This window comes from Ambystoma mexicanum, chromosome 7p, assembly GCF_040938575.1.
Source record: "Ambystoma mexicanum isolate Mex_15411 chromosome 7p, UKY_AmexF1_1, whole genome shotgun sequence".
Classification (NCBI taxonomy): Eukaryota; Metazoa; Chordata; class Amphibia; order Caudata; family Ambystomatidae; genus Ambystoma; species Ambystoma mexicanum.
The window spans coordinates 724,520,130-724,545,723 of NC_090939.1; the positions used below are offsets into that span (position 1 = coordinate 724,520,130).

General features: G+C 48.8%; 1 protein-coding gene across 1 annotated transcript in view; it reads right to left on the bottom strand.

Moving 5' to 3' along the window:
• Positions 1 to 25,594, bottom strand: part of RBBP7 (RB binding protein 7, chromatin remodeling factor) — a 562,467-nt gene that overhangs the window by 358,141 nt on the left and 178,732 nt on the right. Inside the window, exon 6 of the mRNA XM_069636807.1 lies at positions 8,014 to 8,174. Within this exon, the coding sequence (XP_069492908.1) occupies positions 8,014 to 8,174 (161 nt within the window). The remainder of the gene's footprint in view (positions 1 to 8,013; positions 8,175 to 25,594) is intronic.

Here is a 25,594-nt window from a genome sequence, read left to right on the forward strand (position 1 = left end):
CATTCCTCCTGGTCCATGAAATCATCTTCTTCCTCGAAGTATTGTTCCTCCCCAGTGAGGTCATATACATCTTGGGAGTCTGAGGCTGTGTCCAGCAGGGGATCGACCAGCCTCGGTTTTTTGGCTCTGGGGTCGTCTTGAGGCCCTTCTCTAGTTCTTCTGAGAGTTAGAGGGGCTTGGGTACTCAAACTTTTCCATCCTCTCCATACAGAGGTGGAGTCTCTCCATAGTTTCATGGGGTACCCCAGAGCGGTCTAGCGGGGGAAAACTCGAGTTGTCTACCTCGAAAAGGCTCGACCTCTCCCAAAGCGTCGAGGAAAGTGTCCCGTCGCCCTCCTCAAAACCCTCCGGTGTGTCGGGAGACTCCCTGACTGAAGGGGGTAGTCCCTGCTTTCCTTCGGGTGTTTTCGGCGTATCCTTTGATCTATGCGTAACGCTCGACGAAATCTTCGGCGTACGCTTTTGGGCGTCGGCTACGACGATCCTGGCTAAGCTATCGGCGACATTCTTGTCGGCGGAAGCTTGAGTTTTCGACGCTATGGGTATCGAGCGCTGTACGGCGGTCTGCGCCTTCTGTTGAAGCGCACCGGCCGATGGTTTGGTGGTGGCGCCCTTGTTTGCCGAAAGCCCAGTCGCAGGTCGCGGCTGCGAGAGGGGCTTCGAACCCGAACGGTCCGAGGAGGCCGCCGGTGGAACCTGCGTCTCCTTGGGCGCCGAAGCTCTCTTCGACTTAGACGAAGAAGAGCCATGGGTTGTGTGCTTACCTTTATGTGAATCTTTGTGTGCGTCAGTGTCGCCGGGGTGTTCATCCCCATAAGCAGGGCGTGAGCCGAGCCCGTCTGGGCCGGGGACAGACGACGAAGCGCGTAAGCGCTCATTAGAGGGGGTTTCGACTTCCGTGGCGGAGGTCGTGTCATCGCGTTCCTCGTCACTGTCGGTGGTAGCAGCGGCGGGTGAACCTTCGGCCTTCGACATCGCGTAGGCCGCCCACCTTTTAACCCTACGGTCTTTTAGAGTTTTAGGCTTCAGAAGCCGACAAGCCGCGCACCCTTCCTCTTTGTGATCGAGGGGCAAGCAGCGGTTACACCGTGAGTGCTTGTCCTTCCAAGTGAATTTGCCTTTACAAAGTGGGCAAAACCTAAATGGTGTCCTCTCCATAGCAGAGGCAATAAATCGCGATAAACACCCCCAGGGAAAGGAAGGGGAAAGGGAAAGGCATTCTCAGAAAGACCCAGAGATGTCCCACGACCCCACTCTCCCTACTGTATGTGGCCAGCGAGGCCAGGCCACGTGTTCGGCAGCGCCGAAGATTTCCTCCGCTCGACCCTCCGTCGACGATTTTGCTCGGCGGAGAACAGCTACACTGCGTCGAGGGAGTGCTGTATTAATCTTCGTAGAAGAAACGACCAAAGGTCGAGGGTTGCAATGTCTCTCGAGGAGCTCCGCGTGAAGGCGACCAGAAGCTGGGCGGAAAAAAACAATCTGAGGGACCTCGACGCGTGAGGGATTGTGGGTACAATGCACGTCACTATAGGGATAGTGTTTCAGACACGCCTGGTCGACGAATATATATATATATATATATATATATATATATATATATATATATATATATATATATATATATATATATATATATATATATAGTCAAGATGGTTACCTCCTGATTTTGCAGTCTGCCAATAATGAGGACACCTCCCAAGCGGGTCTGGATGGTGGCATGACAACTTAAGATTCCTGTGTATTAGAATGAGGGCACCTCAACTCTGGGTGGAGTAGTTCGTGTAGTACCTCTGGGGTCCCCACTGTTTAGCAAATCTTTCGCATTGTTCAGAGCGGGTGTGGGTCTCTTGTAAACATAAGATTTCGACACCGTGGCGCTCATCGTAAAGTTGTATCTGCCACATCTTTTTGTGGTTACCCAGACCCCTTACATTCCAGCTCATGAAGGTTAAGCTGCTATCTACCATTTGTGCAGGGGCATTGGTTGAGTGTCTATGGATTAGTGGTGGCCAATGCCAGTGTGTCACCCCATCAATGTGTCTGTGGTGTATTACTGTAGTGTGCGTGGCATCTCTGGTGGTTGTCAAGACTTAACATATCATCCCGCCCCTCCCCCCCCACACACACCCACATCCCTCCCCCAAACAGAGGAATGAAATCACAACAAAACCATAACAAAGTACTCGGCATCAGCGCCTGGGGGCCTGTTAGCGGCCTGGCGATGACGCAACGGACTGGGGAGAGTGCAAGGAGATTTTCAGTACAGTAGGATTAACCAGTGTGTTTAGCGTAGACCGCGTGTGCAGAGGATCACTGGTTAAAGACGAAGGAGCTGCAACAATTTGTTAGTGTGCTCCCGTGAGGGATGATGACCCAGTAGAATTGTAATCCAAATCAGGACTCTGGCATCCACGTCCGGGGGTCCATTAGCAGGCTTGGTATCAGTCCTTCGGACTGGGGATATATTAGGATGTCAATAATTACAAAACACAATAAGTCTGTGGTTAAAAGCAGACCACACAAGAGGATTAATTCAACAAAGGGGAACAAAAACTGATGACTAATTATCTCTTGCGAGGTATAGCCACCACCATGAGCGAGTCAGTATACGGGCCTATTGCAGGCATAGGCACAACTGGTAACAACAAAGCAACGCAAATGTCCACCGCATTGATTGGGGGGGCAGGGGGGAAGATAGTCAGCCAGGGAAATGTTAATACATTTTTAAGCCTCTTCCGGAATCGTGAAAAAGAATGTTTGGTTGGAATATTCGATCCTCAATTTTGCAGGGAACAGCATGGAGTATTTAACTCCCGAATCAGTCTTTTTTACAGCAAGAAAGGCTCTGTGCTCTTACTGCACTGCAATGGAAAAATACAGGTAAAGATGGATCCCCCCCCCCACCTCCTCCCCCACGACACCAGAAGCAGCTCTCCCTTAATCCTGGCTGCCCGTAGGAGAGCATCGCGGTCACGGAAGTTTAGGATTCTAGCTATGATGAGGTGTGCCTGGTCTGGGTTTTGCGGTTAGGGAGCGGTGGGCCCTTTCAACCACGAACCGTGTGTAGAGCTTTGTGTGTATCCAGGAGTGTTCGTAGGATGCGTTCCATGTAGTCCACAATGGGTTCCATGATATTGTCCTCAGGTATTCCGACAATGCGCAAGTTATTTCGTCTTGAGCGAGATTCCAGTTCGTCATTTTTCTTCTCAACTGCCGATATCCGACTAGAAAGTTTGGAGACCGTAGCGCAGATGGCGCCGAGGTCATCCTCAGCGGCCCCAACCCTAGTTTCAATTTCGGCGACCCGACCGTCTGTCTTTTCGATGAGCTTTTATAAAGGAGATGGTGCCATTCATATCGGCAAGTTTAGTGTGCAATGTGGTGAAACCTTCCCGAATATATTCCAGCATCTTCTGTGAGTCATCTGGGACCGGAGGGGTCGAAGTGGTGGGCTCCCCCACCCGGGGTATCGGCCGATGACTTGGACGGTGTTTTAGTAAACCTTTAGCAAACTTTGCTTTTTCTCCCTAGAGTTCCTTGATAACAATTGTTGGGGTACAGGGTATCTGCGTAGGTGGTTATGCGGTTCTTTTGTTTTCGGAGCCTATATAGGTGCCCCTGGTTAAGCTGTGTTCTCAGGCTTATATTTGAGCATGTAGGTGTACACTGCAGCAATAGCCTCTAAGCTCTGACCTGCTGTGGATTCAGCGCAGGTGGCAATGTCACTAGTGGAGTCGGACCGTGACCGTTTTAGTAGCAATGGGGGCCCCCCTAGGAGAAGTCTGGTGAGTCTGCTGGCTGTGTATGACCACGGGGCCGGCCGTGTGCAGGATAGGTTCAGGTCTATCCTGGTGCTCCGTTAGCGACCTCCCTATGTTACCTTCCCACTTATCCCTATACAGAGTTGCAGGTGTGGATCCTAATGTCTGGGTCAGACTATACAGGGAAGAGATTAATTTCTTGGTGGATATTAGCGTTGTTACAAACAACAACAACGGGGATGTGTGTGGTGCATTTGGGAAATCAGGCCATCTGGTCTTCAAGACCTCCCGGAGCCGGTAGTAGAAGAGTAACGTGATTGGAGACCATGTGCCCCTGGTCTGGAGTTCTTCCCAAAGTATGAACTTACCCCCCGGTGCAACATCACCTAGTGTGTATATCTGGAGGTTAGTGAAATGTTGAATGAATATGGTCTCATGCGTGAGAGGGATGCCGCGAACATTATATATGGCCAAGGATGGAGTACCAACGGTCCAAGCCCACCTTCGCCAGATAGTCCCTTGCCTGCAGGGTGATCTCTAGAGGTTGTAGCTCAGCCCTCACGGGTCGCTCCCCGGGAGCCCAGAACAGGCCCCTTAGGTCACCAGGCATAATGACAACCCTCTCCAGGCGCAAGTGGGGAGAGGTCGCTCGTGGGGGACCACCACCACACTGCGTACTGGACCTGGGCTACAAGATGATACAGGAAGATATCGGGGACGTCCAGCCCACCCTGACTGCACGGGAGAGATATTGTATGCAGTGAGATGCGAGGTTGCTTCCCGGCCCATATCAATTTGATAGTCATGCTCTTTAAACGATTCCAGGTGGTCACAGGAAGCCATACCGGGACGTTAAAAAAGTACAATCATTTCGGCAAGATGACCATCTTGGATAATGAGATACGGGCGCCTGGGAGATAGGGAGGCGGACCAAGGTGTCTACCCTGTGTTCGAAGTGTTGTAGGACTGCGTCATAGTTCTCCTCGTACAATCGGTCTGGGGACGTGGACACATGGATGCCCTAATAACGGATGCTGTGTGGACATCAGGCAAAGGCGCCGCCTATGTCCTGTGGAGAAACACCAGGGGTGAGAGGGAGAATCTCAGATTTGGACCAATTTATCTGTAGACCATCACGGGGGTTAGGTTGGTTTTGGGAGTCTTTAAATTTATTAACGTATCGTCTGCGTATAGAGAAACAATGGAAGTGTGTGAGCAGATAGTTACCCTACGATGAGTGTGAAATTCCCCCGAGTGCGCAGGCAACCGGAGAACTTCAAACAGAAAAGGCCATTCCACCGAGTCGAATGCCTTTTCAGCATCCAAGGCCACCACGGCTATCGGAATTTATGTTATGCATCAAGGTGAATAGTCTCCGGAGGTTATTCTGTGTTGAGCGACCCGGTTCAGAGATGTGGGGCAGAAGCCGATCGGCAAGGAGTTTCGCCAGGATCTTGTAGTCAGTATTTACCAACGATAGGGGACAGTATAGTGAACACTTCTTGGGATCCTTGTTAGGTTTAAGCAATACCGTCACCAGGGCTGTCCTGGTGGATTCCGGGAGGCCCCCCGATAAGACAGCTGTTTCGTACATACTATGTAGATGGGGGAAAAGTAAGGACGGGAAGCATTTGTATAGCTTGGCAGTAATGCCATCCGTACCGGGGGCTTTACCATTTGGGAGCGGTCACCTCAAGGAATTCCTCGTCTGTGGGAGGATCATTGATGAGAGCTCCGACCTCCGGGTCCAGCCATCCCAGGGCGATCCTATCTAAATAACGAATGATGAGTTATGGCCCACCGTGCACTTGGACGTATATAAAGTCATAATATTGTCGGAATGCAGCATTTATACTCCATGAGTCCCTAGTGGATTCACCCTCGGGTGCATCTATATTATAGGGTCCCGTTGGTGTTCCTGGCTAATGGCCCAGGCCAAAGCCCTACTCAGACGATCCCCCTGCCCGTACCTGGTAGCTGCAACTGGGTAGCCCAAAAATCTTTTGTCGTCCATCAGCTAGTGTAGCTTATGGCACGTAGCCGACAGGATGGAATGGAACTGGGGGAGTCAGACTGGGTCTGCCGGAGCTCCAAGACTTTTATATCTTTTTCTTTGGAAGCGATAGCTCGAAGAATGCTTTTAAGGACACGACCCTCTTGTGATATACACCAGCACCGGATATACACCTTCAACACCTCCCAAACCAACCCCGGGACAGAATCCCTATTTAGTTGAAAAAATTCGGAGACGGTTCTACACAGGGGGACAGATTAGGATGGCCAGCACCACCAAGGACCACAACCGCATTACCCTGTAGGGCACAGTTATATGGGGTTGTCAGGTCTGGAGCCAGAGCAGTGTCGCAGAGGGTGTGTACTTATGGCCTCAGGGCAGAGGTGGTAGTTGCCCAAAAAAGTTCAAAGAAAAGAGCCCCTCCAGCACCCATGAAGGAGAAGGGCAGCTGCAACCAAATTCACTCCCCACCGAGCCCTTGACTCACTGTGATGTTATGCTGTGGTCTCCATCGAGGGCCAGGGGAGACAGGTATGGGCCAGTCCGACTGCCGGAGAGGCCGGTGGGGGGGCGGTGAGGGCACCCCGCCAAGTCCAGGAGCACAGGGGGCTGAGCCACAGGCCCACGCGAGTGAGCACAGCCGCAGTTGTCCAGGCCGACATGGTGAGGCGAGTTAGGGAGGCGGGCTGGCTGGCCAGAAGAGTCCGAGACGTCGCTCCCAAGCAGGAAGGGCTGCGCCCCTGGTGCACCAGGCCCTGACTCCACCCCCCGCCGGACGGGGGTGGAGGGCAGTGAGACCTCGGAGCCCCCAAAGCAGAGGGGCACAACGCACACCTACAGGCGCCGGTGTGAAGGAGCGGGGCGGCAGGTAGGGAAGCCGCCCCAAACACACAGGATGGCTGCGGCCTGCAGCAGACCTCAGCCGTTGGTGGGGGATGGGCGGCTCGCCAGGATCAGATCACGGGGGAAAGCAGGTTGAAATCTGGCAATCCACTCAGTCCCGAAGGCTCAGACCCAGATCTCCTAGTGCCACCAGGATTCAGGCACCCAGTGAGTAGCTTGCCACAGGTTAATCCAGCACTGGTCTGCAGGATTTTACGCCGCATGTTGAAGCCTCTGCCGGAGCACTCTCAGGTTGCGGCCATCAGACGAGCCGCACAACAGCGCCCCCCCACTACCCCCCATATGTTCTACAACTTTGACTCAGTTGAGATAAGGGAATCCTCATCAAACTCAACTGATTATTTTAGAGACTTTGATCAGCCTAGAAATGCAGGGAGGCGCCCCTTTACCCTTTTCTGTGTTTTTGTTTTGTAACACCTTAAGTGGAGTGATTATTTTGCATCCCTTTTACTTTTGGCCGGCAACATTTTACATGCCTTTTGATGTGCCCAACAACCAGGTGCAGGGACCCATGCTTTACTTATGTTTCCATTTGATTACTGTGCACCATTTTTTAAACCCATCATGACCGAGTACTGTAGACTCCAAATGGCTTCCTAAAGTGTTTCAAGTCCCGTCCATTAGACATCTTCCTTTGACAACCTTCCTGCCCTCAGGTCAGAAACTCACATTTAAATGCATCCATTTTGTGGGTGCAAAATTGCCTTCAGCGCAAATTGATGTGCAACTGAACTGGTTAAAACTGGTCATGCGGCGTCTGCTGGGTTTATCGTGAGCAAAGATTAAAGATGAAAGGGGCTCCAGTTTAGTTGACATTTGGCATATTTATTCTGAAATTGGCAATACTGTTTTTGAAATTGTACCGAAATGTCATTGTAAAATATTGTAATCAATTGCAATTACCAATCCAAGTATTTGATGTTCAAAACGCACTGGTGAAGGCAGGGCAGTCCATTTGCTATTTCAGATTAACCTTAATTCATTTTGAGCACCAAACAAATCATTGCTTTCAACTACAAAGAAAGGAGATACATATCACACGTAAACGTAATACCAGAATGGCATGATGCGGATGTCAAACAGGTGGGCCCGCTCTGCCAAAGAACAGAGGGGGTCGAATGGGACAAAAGTAGGAAAAGGGGTGTGGGGGAGGGGCAAATCAGCCCCAAATTGGCATTTAGTGCTGTAATTTAGTGCCAGGTTCAGTTGATTAAGCATTAGCTAGGGTTTCTCATAAACAAAATAGAGAATACAAGTGATTCTTTCGTGCTGCCAATTAAATACAGAACACAAACAAATTAAACAACGGAGGGCATTCCAGTTCTCACTTACATCATCAGCTTCTGGTCATCAGCAACTGATCCAAAAAGTGACTCATGAAGTAAGTGCCAAGCCACATCTTCGACCACAGCAGAATGCCCAGTAAAGATGGCTTTTGCATCGACAACCTTTCCCTCTTTCGGTCCAGCACTTATATCCCAAAGACATACCGTCTGTGGACAAAATTTAAATGTGTTAAGTTGTGCAACAGGTAAAGAAGCATGTTTCAAGCCAACTGTGAAGACTACGAGAAAGCTAAACTGCAGCCTTGAGTTTGCCACCATAATATCTATCAATCTTTACTTAAGACAAATCGCCATTGCATAGCACGTTTCAAACAGCAGGAAGAGATTCACAAAGGCTTGCACGTGGCTATTTCCAAGCCTTGACAGTTTAATAGATTAGAACTTTCCAGTTACAGTGCTAGCCTCCTTAAGTTGCTGGGGCTAAGCAAATATGAGCAGTGCCACTCTGACTGCTACATCAACGAGTTTTGATTACACCATTACTGCTCTATGGTATCCACCCACAAATGCCATATTCATGCCACTTAGCTGTTTGTGTGTCTTGCCCACTGGCATCAGCGACACCAAGTCCAGGCCAAGCCAGTAGTGGGCCACATTACAGAATTGGATGCAGACACCCTGATCAGAAAGCAAAGCATTTATTACTTCAGTGCGTCATTTAGGGAATGTATTGTTGCATTTTCACCTACACTGATTTCAATGGCACCCCTAACACACGTGTATCTTTATATCCTGGGTGTTACTTGCAAGATGGCCATTTTTTGTTTTTCGTTTACTTCAGCGGCCTGTTTTCGGGGCACTGGAACGCTCCAATACCAGTGCAGGCAGTGTTTCCCCAATGTGTATTTGTGTTTATTTGCAACACCTCCTTCAGTAGTGCTACAAGGGCCTTTGCTTGGCCAAGTGTGTAATACATTTTGATGTGCCGAGGACAGGTTAGTGACAGTGAAGTGTTCTACAAAAATTCACAGCAATGCTATTTTCAATACTGTAAAATGGTTGCTCTTCGGCAATCTTCCTGTGCACTCAGTTCAAAAACTCCAAAGTAGGGGCACACTTTTGTGGAATCCAGCTTCGGATGCACAGTCAGTGTTTTTGGTGACCAATGGATTGAAATGGGGATTGGGACTGGTGGTTTCAAGACCCACATATACCAGGACAGCCACTACCTGTTAGAATGGTGCAGTTTCCTCAGATTGGTCAGTCTCCAGCCTTGAATTTCGAAACAAGATTATCTGGGGCCTTCTAGGGGTACACTTGCACACATACACAAACACTACCAATAATCACCAACTAGTGGTTTTTATTGAGTATTACATGTGTTTTCGAAGTCGAAAAAAGTGTCGACAAGGCATTCCTTTAATACCATCCCTACTGTTACCAATACCATCCCTACTGTTACCAGTACAGTATCCACGATCCTTCATGCACCAAGGTATTCAGTTAATTATTTTTCTGTCCTGAGGTTGCTCATGAAGTATGTATTTATGATGTTACTTTGCATTTATATAGCACCTTATGTAACATTGGTATGAACTCAAGGTGCTGGTAGGTTGAATGCCCTCGGGAACCGTAGTCCAAGTCAGTAGAGAGGGTCGTAAGGTGCGTGTGTGCACCGGATAGTGTGCAGCAGGTGTGGCACTCGTACAATAGCTGCTTCATAGCGGTAGGTGTGGTGGTTGAGAGAATCAGGAGTATGTGTTCATTCTGGCAGGATACCAGACTGATTCTGGGTGCATTAGGCCTGAGAACGCCTAGGCTGGCAGGAGTTCAGCCAGCTGTGTTTAGTTAGGATGACGGGGAGTATGTGGCAGGTGTTGGTATGAAAACACCTATACCGACTGTCATAGTATCGCTGTGTTCTAGTTAGTGGTGGTGTATGGAAGAGAGTAAGCGTGGTGATGCGATATGGTGGTTTTCAGTAGGTGCTGGAGATTGAGCGCATATCTGAGCCATTTATTCCCGTACCAGGGAGTATGGGTGGGCGAATGTGATTCTAAGCAGATACAAGCAACAGAACAAGTTACTCTTACCTGGTAACATTCTTTCGATGGGATGGTCCGAAAGACATATTCCATATCTATGACAGGTAATCACCGCAGCACAGCTGTGGTGATTACTTGTCAGATATGGAATACGTCGGAGGACCCAATCCCCTCGAAAGAAGATTATTGGTAGATCATGTTGGTCTGAGGATCTGCTTAGAATCACATGCTTTGCAGAGACTAGCAAGCAGTACCCAAGGAAGGGAGTGGGTGAACGTAACCCTGTAACTGCTGAAAGTTTTCACTCCAGTACTGAGCCCACATTTGGATATTTCGGAATGTCACATTCAATCCCTTGTAACTTCGTTACAAGGGATATCCTAGGCCAAATTTGCACCCTTTTCTTCGCACATGTAGACAAGTAGGCTGGCATAACTCCACTAATGAATAGTCATACCCCATCCACCCACCCGTCTCCACTCCCCCCCTCACCATCACACCCCCCCCCCCCACGACTCAGTTATGGAAAACACCTTTTTCATAAGTTTCACAAAAAAGCAATGCCACAAACAAAACGGCCAGCGGACGGCATAAACAGACATATTCAGAATTTAAAAATAAGGGAAACTAATGTGGTGAAGAATGGCAAGCATACATTTCTTATAAATAGAACAGGCAGACTTTTGAAGGATAGGTGACTTGTGCAGGTTACAAAAGCATAAGTGCCCAAAGCAGTGATTAAATGTAATTCACATTTGGGAAATGAAAGGGTTGTGCAACAGTGCAGTAGGAAAACTATCAAAACCAAGAGAAAACAAATGTCCTACCTTCTCACATTCCCACAGGTGTCCAGACAAAAACAGTACCTCAGATGTGTGGGTGCCCTGACCTGGGTGCAAAGGGAAAAGGCTAAACCATTGGTACATCAAACATCCTAGGGAAGACTGGATTTGGCTTTGTGGACAATACACAGATTTGGACCCGTCGCAGCCACCAAGGAAAACAGGGAACCCCGTGCATTTCTGAAAAGTAAACACCGGTGGGAATCCAAAGAGGTATGACTTGAGCAAATTGCCCTAGAATGCATTACCCACAAAGCCCGGGAAAGTTTAAAATGTAGAGGAAAACTATTTTCAGACATTTGCCACCAGGAAACCACTGAAATATGGCAGCAACACCACAGGCCCCACGTTCCCACAGGTGTCCTGACGAAAAGTGTACCTCACATGCGTGGGTGCACATAACCGTGCAGAAAAGAAAAAGGCTTGTTGACGAGCACCTGTTCCCCCAAAATCCTTATCACTGGTGGCTTCGTGCTCCTTACTGTTTCCTAGGGGTGGCAAAATGGGATCAGACGCTCAATTTGGCCCCCAGGGAAGCAGAATGGATCTGCCCCTCCAAGGTGGGGGGGGGGGACTTCGGAGGGGGCTGTCCCTACAGGCATAGGTCCAGCCCCTTGATTCCCCCAAGTGTGCCTTTGGCAAAATTGCCCTATGTTTCACCTTCCTTGGGGGCAAATCGGTGCAAAATATTGTGCCATCTGGTTGACATTTTCTTGGGTTGGTGTTCTGATTGGCCTGCCCCCCCACACCATATCACTGGTAGCCTAGTGGTCCTCCTCTGGGGTGGCAAAATGCGGTCAGACCCTCAATTCCCCCTTAACCCCTTCGCCAGAAGGAGCTAGAATATGCCCCTCACACAGGGCCGGCACCCGAATACCCCAAGCGTGCCTTTCCCCGACCAAAAAAAAAAAATCCTTATTTGGGTGGGGGCACCCACCCCCAAAAATCAATGTCTGGTGGCGGTCTAGTGGTCATTGTGGGTCAAGTATCAAATGATCCTCGACCAGCAATCTCAAGCGAGGCCCTGTTGGAAAGGGGAGACTGCTTTCCAACTAGCTCTCACTAAATGAAATCTGGCTAGAGATTCCCAAGCAGCACGCAAAAGCGTGTCTGCGATATGTACATGCTGAAGCCTCTCTGCTTCAGCATGTAAATTTAACTTCCTGATGACATCAGTGCATGTGTGCACAGTCATCACAGCTGCACCCTGACTCCCAGGCACGGAAAAGGAGGTCTTCACAGCTTGAGGATTGGGGGCAGCAGCAGTGAGGGGGGGCAGAATCAATCTGCCAGGCGCCGCCCCCCCCCCCCCCCAAAGGCAAGTAGTGCGGAGGATGAGCCATCTCAACCTTCAAACTGAGGGTTAAGGAACAGAAACACACATTTTAACATGGCCTGCCCCACTTGTGAATCATTCCTTGCCAGAGTTGAGACGCAAAAGGTGTGCACTGAAGTGGCACATTAACAAAGGCTTGTGTAGCCCCCGTACCACATGTGGAATGCAATTTGAAGTACAAGTGTTTTGCTTGAGAGGCTTTAACAGTGTGGATTGCACCTTACAAACCATCTGGCTATTGTAGCATTAGAGACAGGGTAACCTTCTCGACCGGATGCCAGTGATACAAAGAACTTATTTGTTCTCAGTTGCTGTGTTCATGTAGTACATACAATGTTTGAAGAGATATTCCCCTGAATTTTAAAAGGAAACTAGTAGTTCTATTGGCTGGTTGACATGACATTTGGATATGTATTTTAGTGAAAAACGTAGGTGTTCCTAAGACAACCTTGTTTTTATGTACTATGACCAAAGGTTGACACTGTAAGAGTCAAGCTCACATTCTGTGAATTTATGGCTACAAGGAAAGCCACTTTAAAAGTGAGGTCCATTAAGGAAACTTTGATTGGTTAAAAAGTTAAACCCACTGTTAGGACAGTTTCTCAAGTTCACTTGGGGGCTTTATAAAGCTATACCTTGGGCAATACAGAAACTGCACTCTAAATATAAAGCAGTACCACCCGAGATGTTGGTAGCAATGCAAGACCAGCCTGGCTTATCTAAGGAGTGAGAGTGCTGTAGATCCGTACTAAAAGCAACCATATGGTTCAAAGAAACAATGAACATGAATGTATTGTAAAAAAGTAATTGTTTATGTTATATACACAAACGGCAAAGAATTCTTTAGAACGGTAAGTACCATTATCATTCATAAAACAATTATACAGAAACTATGGTATGCAAACCAAAGTATAAACCTTCATTTTAATAGCAGCATGCAGTTCAAGCGAGTAAAACCTAGCGATAAACATGTAGAATGCAGTTCATGGGGAGTAAAATCACATTAGACTTTTGGAATGGAGTAATTCAAGGGAAGTAGGACCCTATTGGTAGTAACCTACAGTGTTATTCTGTTTCCGGAATACTATAGCTATATGTTAAGACGGATTTCTGAACTCTGTCCTGGTGGCGCAGAAGTTCAGAAGGCCAACCTAATTACTTGGAACAGGGTAACCTCTGGACAAGCCAGACCAATCAAGGTAGCGATCGCGGCGGTCAAGACTAGGTCTCAAGAGGGGTGAGGGTGACTGAAAGCCCGCAGTGAGCACACAAAGCAAGAGCGCTTACAAACTACTCCAAACAGTTGTTTATATCAAAAATAGATACACATTTATTATAAGGCCTTGAAACTAATAACCACAGTAAAAGCAGCAATATACAACGATATTAAACCAACACATACACTATCCACCCAATATATATATACAGAATACACAGTTTCACAGCATTAGCAGCACGAAATATGTTATCCACCTGCAGGGGAAGGAAAACAGGCAGTGCGAACCAATGCGTGTGATATGTCCGCCTTCTGAGGCCCCTAACTAGATGGTAGTCCAATCCCTACGAAGAGTGGAGCCTAGCGCTCAAAAGTACCTGCACACGCCGGTGCCAATGGGCAGAAGGTGAAGCTCTTCGGAGGACGTTGGACAGCTCTGTAGGGTGCCCTAATGAAGGAGAACACGGTCCGTGACTCTAGCGCAGCCTCCACTGTGAGGCAGAAGTAGGGCGCGAGTACGGACAAGGGGAGCTGTATTTACAGCGGGGAAAAGCAAGGGGTACTGCAGGAGGGCGACCAGATCCTAGCTAATCTACTCACCGGTCCCCGAAGCAAGCAGGCCCGAGCTTCTCCTCGATAGATGCAGCTTCTGGCAGGTTCTGAAGAGCAGGGAACGTCTCGTCGTCGTGCAGAGTAAAAAGACGTCCCGATCGAAGAATCCTGCACAGTTTTGTCGCCACGGCAGGGCAACGGAACGGCCGGGTGTATTCAAGCCAAACGAGCACCGTTCACCTCTAGCTTAGGGTTGCTAAGCAAACGAAGCGTGTGAGCGTGCCCCGGACTCAGAATACCACCCAACCTGTCGGCGATTACAGAGCAGGACTCCTTAGTAAGCTGGTCAGTCAACTGGATGGCCCAGAGACACTTCCGAAGGCTTACGGCAGGAGTTGATGAAGGTGCCGGGAATAGCTGGTCCTGCTATTCCAATAGGTCGAAGCGCCAGTACAGGCCTTCTTGTTCGATCTTAGGTGGAAAGGGCTTCACCGGACGACAGCAATGAGGAGCAGAAGTTCTTCAGGGGGTCACCAGCGATTCCTCGGTCCAGCCTCGTGTTCGCAGGATACTTGGCTCCTGTATCCCTGGGTTCGTAAGAACTCAGGAGATCGACATGGCAGTGGTGTTTCCAGCTCCCTCTTATCCACGGTTCCCTTCGCGCCAAAACGGAGGGGAGCCAATGGGAGATCCGCTCATCAACACACATACCATACGTGGACCAATCACGGACCACAGTGGTCCCAGGCATTCACACCACCCTAGACTCTCTGGCACCCAGGATGTGTATTGGGACCAGACAGCCCAGCCCACATCCTGGGGGCACTCAAACGACATGTAGAAGCCCGCGAAAGCAACCGTGTTTCGCGGGAAACTACATGTCCAAATAAGGAAGGCCCCGGGTCGCCTGACCCGGGGGAAGGTAAAGGGAGCAAGACGGACAGTGGACGAGACAAAGGAGCCTCGTGGTCCGGCCATTTTGGGTAGCCGGGCCACCCTTTTGTGTTCGCGGCAAAAAGGTGCTCAGAACGGCAAAAGGAGCTCAAAATAAACCAAATGATCGCTGCCACCAGCCCAGTCCCTGAATGACTTGCACCGATCCAAAAACCATCCTACAAGAGTGTCTAGGGTCTGTAGAAGGCTAGAGACCCAAGAGAGCTGTAACTTAGCTTACAGTGCCCTCTTGTGTCGTGTTGCACTAAAATGGCGACACGATAAAAGAAACTACGGGAAACAGCGTTCCCCGGTACTGACTGTCTTAAGGGCATGTCAGTTTCCCCGTAAGAAAGGAGCGAAAGCCCAGAGGAGTACGCAGAAGGCTGCACTTCTCTGGCAAAGTCAAGAAAACAGGTTGAAAACAATAGCAAAAAGTTTAGGGGTTGCCACATGGAAGGAAAGTTCCCTACAATAACGAAATCTTTCCTAACACTATACCATAACTTACAAGTATATACCTTGCAACACATGCAACTGATTCTTTCAGAAGAGATAGTTTCACCCGTTACTTTTCAGAACAGTTCAAAGGTAAGTAAATAATTTTCAGAGGGGCAGTAAGTTTCTCCTGGATAAGAACTCAGGCTACACATTTAGAATGTTAATGTTAAAGGACATTTGTACTGTGCACTATAACCACCGGAGTGGCCCCCTGGCGCTCTGGCGGCTCTGAAAGAGGAGGGGAGGTTGAGTTAGTGGGAGGAGGTAGGAAAAGTGCAAGAGAACAATGATGTGCTGTTGGCGGCCTCAGCCCGGTGGGTCCGTTGGCTGGGCCTGGGGTGTTTGTGGCCAGTAGCCGTTGTGTAATGTTGTGCAAGACTATGCGTGTTTTTGTTTTGTTGTTGCAATGTAGTGAAGTTTGTGCGGTTTGTTGTGCTGTAGATTTTGGTTGTGTTTGGTTTGGAATTTGAGAGGTGTATGCAGAAAGGGAAATTGTTAGGGTTGTTTAGTTTGCGTCTCGATGCTGAATTCAGGCGCTCTGCTTGCGCAGTATCCCCTGGTGCAGCGCTGTCCTGATCTGGGTCCGACTGGCATACAAGGTTCCTTACTCCTCTGGCCCCCACCTCTAACATGCTCTCTCATAGCTCCCCTTATCCTCCCTTCAAACTCCTGTGGCCAGTGCACCTGCCATTGTCAACCTCTCAGGTAGAGTGGCGATTCCCAATATCTCGACAATTCCACACCACTGTGGTACCTGGCGGTAACTAAGGAACAGGCGAAAGTATTGGTGGGATTGTCTGGGGGAGTTGGCTCAGTCTTCGTGCGTGCCGCCTGTGTTCCAGTCTATCCGGTGTCACCCGTCCAGGTGCCGTGGGAGCTACCCTCTCGGGTCGGGGATATCCGTGTCCTTTCCGGATTAGTCATCTTTTTTCCAAGAAGCTATTCAAGGGGGGTAAAACTATTGGTCATAAAACCTTACAATATGTCTATTACAGGAATAGTCCGTGATACCAATTTTACTTTTCAGAAGAGTGGAAAATACTAATGCAAGTAAAGAACTGTATGATATGATATTTATAACCCGCCATACACAAGTGTTTCAAGGCGCCGCGAGGCAAGGGAGAGGAAACAGAGGGAAGAGACAGCGATCCTACTAGGCCAGGTGACATTGAGATCGCGCAAGTGCAGGGGAGCTTTTCAAAGGGGCAGAATGCAACTCTAGGATAAGTAAACTCCGTTTTAGAAAGGCACCAAGCAGTTCAGGATAAGCAAAACCCAATATTACACTTTTCGAATGGCAGCAATCCAAGGTGAGTAAAGCCTATTGGTATACTTTCACTTATTCAGTTTCAGGAAGAAAGAAATACCAACTCAATTTCTTTCTATAAGAGTGGAACACAATTTAAAAAAGGTAAATCATTTTACACTTTTCAGAGGGGCAACAAGCAACTCAAGGTTAAGAACTTAGTAACACTTGTAACTTATTATGTTTCAGAATAAAGGTTACACACGAAGACACCTTTACAAGTAAGTATTTGGTTACACTTGTTATATTTTCTAATAGTCCATATACTTGAGTCCTTCCCTATTCTAAGGCATGAGTGATCTCCGAGGTAGAAGAGGGGCACTAGTGTTTTAGTGGCAAAAAGTAGGCAGGTTCAGATGGAGTTCAGATGCAGGAGAGTTCCAGCGGATCCCTCGTTGAGCAAATAATTACAGATTTGAGTTAATTGAAAGTGTTCAGGGACTTCGTAGAAGGCTCCCTATATACGTACCAGCATTAGGCCTGGTTGACCAGTATGTGCGAACTCCCAAAGACACAAATCACCCACATATGAGTGACAAGACTTTAGGGAAATACTACTCAAGTCTACACAGTACCTCCTCAGTCAAGAAGAGCTTGCAGGCGGACACCTTCACAATGCAGCAGAGCAGGACCCGGTCTCTGGATTCTTGGTTATGGTGACCAAAGGACATTGGACAAATACTTGCTGCAGCAGTCTCCTTTGTTGGGAGCAGAAAAGGCTCCCAAAGGATTCTTTACTGCTTCCCTGGATTTGGCGCCCTTTTCAAGGTACCAGATTAAGAACGGTCATTGCATAATATATTCTTCTCAATCTCTATCCAGCACTCTGGTGAAGGGACTTTAGGGAGTCAAATTGTGTCTTGGGTCCAGCAGGCGTCCAAAATTTCAGAAATGATCAGTGTTAGGCAAAGTCTGATTGCAGTATCCTCTGGGACCACTACACACATTTAGGACTAAAGGTGTAAGCAAAAACCAACCTTTGGTGCAAGTCTGTACTACACAGTTTTGGTAGCTGAGCAGCCAGGCATATCTCAAGAGGGGAATGTGAGCAGTACAAGAGGTCTACAATCATAAGTGTTCAAGTAAACTCTTACACTCAAGGTTTCTTTGATAAATACTTAATTTATCTGTCAGTTATAAAACATTAGAAGGAGGCAATATAATCACACAAATATACTTCAATACTATTTCAGAATACTTTTCAAGAGGAGTAACAGGCAAAGATTATTAGAACATTAAAGGTTACAATTATTCTTAGTGCAAATATTAAGAGTTTACCAGAAGAATCAATTCAATAGGCTAGGGCTAAGTCAATGGGCTAAATTCTTGGATAGGATAAAGTGGTTCTGGTAAGTAAACGGTAAAGTCTATGCACAAGTCTTTGGAAGTAGTTTGTAAAAAGAAGAATCATGTTGGGTCACAAGCTGATTCGGCCTGAGAGTTGCAAATGTTTCAAGTACTTTCACTGCAAGAGGCAAGTACTCAGTCTTATTTCACAGTACCTTACAACGAATGCAAAGATGTAGCTGATGACTTCTGTCTCGCTGTTCCTGTGCCTCAGTCGTGGGGACAAGGACATCGGGGACTCCTGCACTGGGGCTGGTCAAAAAGCCGTCACTTGGCAAACTTCAATTTCGGTGGCTGTGAGTAAAGCACACAAACTGGTGTCCCTCTCCCTGGTTCTACGGTTTCCTGAAGCAACTGAGGAAATTCAACCAGCTCCAAGATAGGTATCCAGGTGGCTTACTTGTAAGTTGATTGGTCCCACCAACTCAAAAAGGGAGAAGTCGTCATTGCAGGTGCTTCTATCAATATGAACTTGGCGATTCGGACCTGCAGCAGGGCTTCACCGGGCAAACCAACTGTCCAGGAGATGCAGCAGCCGTCCTCTTCAAGCTCTTCAGTTCCTTCGTTCTATTGGTCGACTCTGCCTTCCAAGCCAAGAGACTCACCTTTTATTCAGTTCTCCGACCAATTCCAGCCTAGCCGTCACTGATCCAGCAGGGTGGCTGTCCTTGCTGGACAGTCAGCCAATCACCACAGAGTGCATTTGTGTCTTCAAGGAGAAGCACAGGGAGTTTCAGGCACCTCCCTCACTTCCTGCCCACCCCAGACACTCAGGCGTCAGAGGTGGTCTTCAATTCTGAAGCCTGCCAAAAGTTAAGTGAACAAAGACCAAACTGGTTTGGCGCGCAGAGCAAAACTCTAGAAGGGCCTTTACACAAAGAAATGGCAAGAAAAGAAGACCAGGACCCGTTTGACAGAGGGGGCTCAGATGCCATCTTGAAAAACATGGCTCGAGCGATTTAATGCTACCGGCGCTTGCGGTCGGGAAAAATCATGGTAGTTCGTTGAGTGACATCAATAAAGCTCAGTAATAGCACTTCTATATGTATCACCTTTACACAACTAGTTTGGGAGGGGAAAGCAGAGTTAGATAGAACACACTTTAGTAACTGTTACAATGTTTTCTCCCATAGGGACAGAGGCAGTTTACTAGCAGAAAGAAAGTGTTACACAATGTAAAACCTATGGACGAACCAGCACTGCCAAAGCCAATGGGGTTGAGAAGAGGAGCCTTGAGGGACCCAGGATAACCAAAGTCAACTGGATAGTTCTGATGCAGTTCAGAGAAAAAAAATTAACCAGTTCTTAAAGCATTCGAGGAGCTCAATAGGAGCCTACCTGATGGTGCACAAGCTGCAAGGCCTGCTCAAGTGAGTTGAGGTCATCTCTAGATTGGTGAAAACCGCACTTCCCAAGCCCGGAAGCACCTAAAATGGCGCAAGGTAGTTACACCCCAAACCCCACAGTACCTTAAAAGATGAAGAATGTGCAGCAGGCGTCCTTCCTGATGCATTGATACAGAACTCCATTCCGTTCCAGGGTCAGGGTGACTAAAGGCGGGACCTTTGGCGGACTTCTGCAGCAGCAATGTATTACACTCACTTCAGCGGCTCTGATTTTGGCGCCTTTTTCTCGGTGCCAGAGGAGGAAACCTGGTTGGATTTTCCTCCGTCACTCGGCCCTGAACTCTGGTGAGGGGACTTTTGATAAATTCCAGCTTCTGTAGGACCCCACGGATGCCTGTGAAAGAGTAGAGGTGGGTAGAGGCGGATGAGTCTCCTTGCTTTGTGGCAGAGGCTGATCGTAGAGTTTGGCCTTTGCCAAGGCTTCTTCCCTGCCTAGACTCTCTCGAATCCGGTTTGATTCTGTGGGCTCTCATTAGTGAACCAGTTGTCTTAGGCTGTTGGGGGGCTGGGGAAGGCAGTCTGGGAGTGACAACCACTTCAATTTGTGGGAAAAATCCTTTGCTGATAGGGTGCACCACATGTTCGTTTGGCTTTTCAGTAGATGCCAAATGTGTCCGAGCCCATTTGCAAGGGATAGTCACCACAAGCAAGTCTGGTGTAAGGTGGCCTTGTGGATCAACTGGTGCAAGCTTAAATCTCGGAGACTGGGTTTAGCAACCTTTGTAAGGCTGGTCTATCCAGTGATGGAGTTATCCTCTTTACTGACTGCAATAGGGGATATACAGCTTCTCCTTTAGAAATTCATCAAAATCTGTGTCCTCCTCGGAAGCTTTGCATCTTTCTTTAAAAGATTATATAGACTGATCTGATGGGGGATGACAAATGGTGGGTCAATAATGTCTATGGAAGGGGCGTGGCCAGCCACGGAACGATGCGGACATGAGCCTTCGAGCTCCTGGGCCCGCTGCATATATCCTGCTTAAAACACCTGTCATCCGTGTCAAACTGCATTATTAAATAGATCCACGGAGAGGAACCGCTGCTGTCAATTTCAGGTGGAAATCGCAGCGAAGAGTGCAACAGCGAGGCAGCCGGGGAACGAAGAACTCTCCGAGCCGTCCCGAGGAAGCGCTCCCAAGATGGCGCCATGCTAAGCGATGCAGATGTGATCCTGCCGACGTAGCAGATATACCAGATCGGGAAGCGGCGTCAGCGAAGAGAGCGAGAAGTGAAAGGAGTGGACCCAGGGCGTCCCCCAGTGAGAAGTGGGTGCAAGCGGACCATAACATACGGCGGTGCGTGGGGGCAAGCTGGGAAAGGCGGGCCGCTTCGCCTCCGAACTGGTGCCCGTCCCGCTGAGCGGCATTCTCCCTGCTCACCCGCCAGGCACTTGAGGGGAAGAAGGTGCCACCCCTGAAGTGGGCGCACACGAAGACAGTCCCGGTGGAAGGGGCCGCGAGCGCGGCAGGAATCCCCTCACATGCCAGCGTAAGCCGGGGAGGAGGCATGGGTAGAGGCGGATGAGTCTCCTGCAGCGGGTACGGCGATCAGGCTGATTCACACGAATGCCCAACAAGCAGCGCAAGGCTGCGCCACTGCACTGTAGTAGGTGGGGAGCCTACATAAGGACCAGTTGGACATGCCTCAAACCAGCATTTACCCCCCGAGCCAAGTCCTAACTGGCCCTCAGTCAGGAGGAAAGAGCTACTGCCAAAACGCCAATATAGCTTACCACCGGGGGCCACCGATCCAGGTCACCACAGTGGGTGCACTCAAATACACACTAGTGCACGCACGATGCAGCAGGGGGGGGGGGGGGGAGGTCTCCAATATCAAGCACCCCAAAGGAGGGAAACTGGGCACCGGAACAAACCTTACCAAAGCCCACGACGCCCCCCACAGAGGTGAAGGCGAATATAACCCATTGGACTTGGTGTGAGAACTGGGAGTGGCCGGACACACTGGCAACACATGAGACGCAGGAACTCCCGTGTAAAGCAGTAACACATTACGAATCGCTGGTAACAGGCGACAAAGCACAGAACCCCTATCCGGGCAAGAGTGGGATTTAAAATCACTGGTCGCACTCACAGTCATCTGACATGGGAAAATAAAAATCCCACAAAACGGGAACGCAGAGCAAAATTGACCAGTTCACTACTGCCGCAACAAATGCACCGGTGGAGCAAGACCACAGTGAAGCAATGGAAGATGAGAGAAACAATATCTCTGAAAGACATTATGGCGGCAATCGCCGATTCACGAGCCTCCATGGAACAAAAAACAGATGAAATAAGTGTGGATGTCTCATTACGCAATGATCTCCAAAAGTTAACGTCCCGCACCGGTGCAGCCGAGCAGAGTATTTCTGGGACGTAGGACGGACTGAGGAACCTGGAGCAGCAGTTGCATAGAACTACACCCCGCCAAAAGTTACTGGAAGCGAGAGTGGATGAAGGAGAGATGGGCAGTTCAAGACGGAACAATGTATGCATCCTAGGCTTGCCCGAAAAAGCCAATTGTGATTGCATGGAATTGTTTCTGGAACAGTGGCTCACCAACCTGTTCGACCAAAAGGGTTTCTCCAAATTCTTCGATAGAACGGGCTCACCGAGTGCCCACCGGACGTCCTCCGCCTGGGTCCCCGCCGCGCACGGTGGTGGCAAGGTTTCTAAACTACAGAGACCGGGACGCACTGCTACAAATGGCACGCACGAAAGGCACAATAACCCACAATGGCTCTAGAATTGCCTTCTTTCCAGACTATACAAGAGAAGTGCAAAAGGCAAGGCAATCATTTGAGCAAATCAAGAAACAGCTGCGCTCTCGGACCATTAAATACGGTCTAATCTTCTCAGCCCAAATGCAAATCTTCCATAAAGGAAGAACGGTCCACTTCACCGACCCTAATGAGGCATGGAAGTGTGCGGAACTACACATAGATAGTGAATGGAGACCACATCGGAGAAACAGAAATGCGCACCCTGGCAATCCTCTAGCCGGAGATCAAACCCCCCCCCCCCTCTCCGGACCAACCACCGAACCGGGATGACATCTTGCCGCCACTTGAGCGGGAGGGCTGAAAGAAGAGAAAGCAGCAGCAGCCACCCAGACGGTGGCGCCGAAATGACAGGGCATCGGCAACAAACTGAAGCAACGCAGCAAGGTATTTGACACGGATGAAAAGACATAGCGGCAGTTTCAGACACACGCACCCCCCCAGTTCTTTGGGAACAGTTGTAGAAGTTGTAGGGGTTAATTGTAGTCTGAGCAGACCCTTGTCGAGCTCGGGCTGATGTTCGGGCGACAGATACTTCAAGTTGGGGCTAGAGTATGGGGAGGGGGCAGAGGAGTTTGAATTTGCATCAAAATTTGCTTGTTTAGTTCTTTGTTTTAAGATGGCCCGTGGTTCCACTCGGGTACAGAAGTTAAGGCACACTTCATGTCGAAGTCTGGCTCCCACCAGAGGGACATGGTTCACCAGCGCAGGTCACAGCACAACCCGCCACACCCAATTCCCATCCGATATGACAGAATCTAATAGGAGTAATACCAAATCCATTAGGATTTGGAACTGGAATGTGAATGGGCTGGGTAGTAGCATTAAGAGGCGCCTTGTACTACAACTGAATCGACATGCGCCAGACGCAGCATTCCTAACGGAAACCCACTTAGCAGGCACGAACTGCAACCTCTTTAAGCGAGCCAATTACCGAATAGAATTATACTCGGGCTTCTCCATGGGGGCTCGGGGAGTTCTCATCCTAATACACAAACGACTACCCTTTAAGCTTTTATCCGTTGCACAGGACACGAGGGGGCAGATTTGTACACATAACCGGACTCTCTGGGAATGCACCATATCCATGCTAGCCATTTATGCACCACCAACCTTAATTACCTCCCCAATTAACGATGTAACACCTATAAACACTGCAGATCCCTCGAACTTGGTGATAGTGGGGGAGATTTCAACGAGGTCATGAATCTGGAACTTTATCGCACGCACATCTATACGAAAAAAAACCTCCACGCGTACCAAATTCGCCACGTTTGTGGACGCTATGGGACTGAAAGATGTGTGGAGACATCTACACCCTGGCACAAGGGAATACTGGTTCCTGTCTGGGGCACATGCCTCATTGTCAAGGCTGGACTACTTTTTTCTCCCGGCATCCGAACTACACTTAGTAAATGAAGCACAGTTCCCACCCAGAGGCCTATCAGACCACTCCCCACTCCTGTTAGAAATTAGCACCGATAGACCGATCCCCCTGCCCACAGGAGGCTAAACAGTTACTACCTGGGCTTCCCAGATCTATTCGAGCATGCCCCAAAAAAAAAAAAACAGAATCGTACTTTGAATTGAATACACTCTTTGTGGGTAGCCCAACAATCGTATGGGAAGCATATAAACCGGTACTAACAGGGGAACCATCTCCTGGATCACGGCCCATAAGAGAAGACAGGCTAAATCACTCCGGGAAGCTGAAATGCGAGTACAGAGGGCAGAGGCAGCTCATTTATCCCAAGACCAACCAGAATCTCACCGGGCACTACAACTAGCACAACAACTACAGAATCTTGCCCTAGACAACGCCAAACAGGCACACATAGCAATGCATGCCAGAGTGTACGAAACCGGGGATAAGGTGGGCAAAATGCTGGCATGGCTGGAGAGGCGAGATGAAGGGCTCAGACATGTCAGAGCGATTAGGACACATGGGGACACACTGATAACAGCAGATTGAGACATCGCGGAAGTGCTCGCTTCCTACTATAGGGAGCTCTATAAAGCACCAACCTCCCCCATTGACACTGCAATTCTATCGGGAATCACCCTTCCCTCTTTGACACCCGAGCAAAGAGCTCTGCTAGAAAATATCAGAGGATGAACTGACCGCAGCCATGTATGAAACCTCCCGCAGTGAGGGGTCCCCCCCTCGAGACCTGAAACAAGCCACTATAGTGGTATTACCCAAAGCAGACAAGCCTCCAGATAGATGCAGTTCATATAGACCCATTTCTCTGAACACCGAAACCAAAATCCTAGAGAAAACACTAGCCAACCGGCTCCAGCAAATTATACCCTTCTTAATTCACCCGGATCAATGTGGATTTATGCCAAAGATCCACGCGCATGAACATACATCTATTATATACAGCGATAGAAAATGCAACCACCATTCAGTGCCCACTAGCCCCGTTGGCGGTAGACTTTGAAAAAGCGTTCGATTCAGTCAACTGGGAAGCGATCTGGGAAATAATGCAAAGAATGGGATTCGGGCCCCAATTTATGAGCTGGGTCAAACTACTGTATAAATCACCAATAGCGGTCACAAAAGTAAACGGTCACGTATCAAACCCCTTTGTAATAGGAAAAGGGACCAGACAAGGATGCCCACTGTCAGTAATGATATTTGAGATAGCAATCGAACCACTCGAAATAACGAGACATGGAAGGGCTTCCGCTGGTCAGAAAACAGGGAGGACAAAGTGTCCTTATATGCGGATGATTTGCTTGTATACCTGAGCGATCCAGTAAGATCCTGCCCCATAGTGACTGAATTAATGCAACAATACGGCGCCTTCAACCGTCTGCGGGTTAACTGGGCTAAATCCACTCTGTTCCCACTAGGGCAGGAAGACCAAACAATACCGCCCCAATGTCCTTACCAGGTGGAGAGGGAGCACTTCAAGTATCTGGGCATACTGGTCACAAATAACCTGAATGATTATATCCCCAGATATTTGCACCCAGTGATGACAAGACTCTCGGAAGACTCCCGACACTGGTCATCCCTTCCTCTGACACTACTAGGCAGAGCAGCGCTCTTTAAAATGTCGTCCCTGCCCATATATATATATATATATATCTATATATATCTATATATATATCTATATCTATATCTAGAAAACGCTCCAAAAATCCATATGGGAGGGCAGCATAGGGCTTCCCCAAATGCAGACATACTACTGGGCCAGCCAATTCACAATAGTGAATGACCAATTGCACGGGGACACAACTGCACCGCGTAACCGTTCATTAGAAGCTGGCACTCCTGAAAATCCGGTTATGCAATATCTCTATAAGAAGAGGGCCCGAACAACCACTTCCAATATGCTGACAGAACCCAAATTTG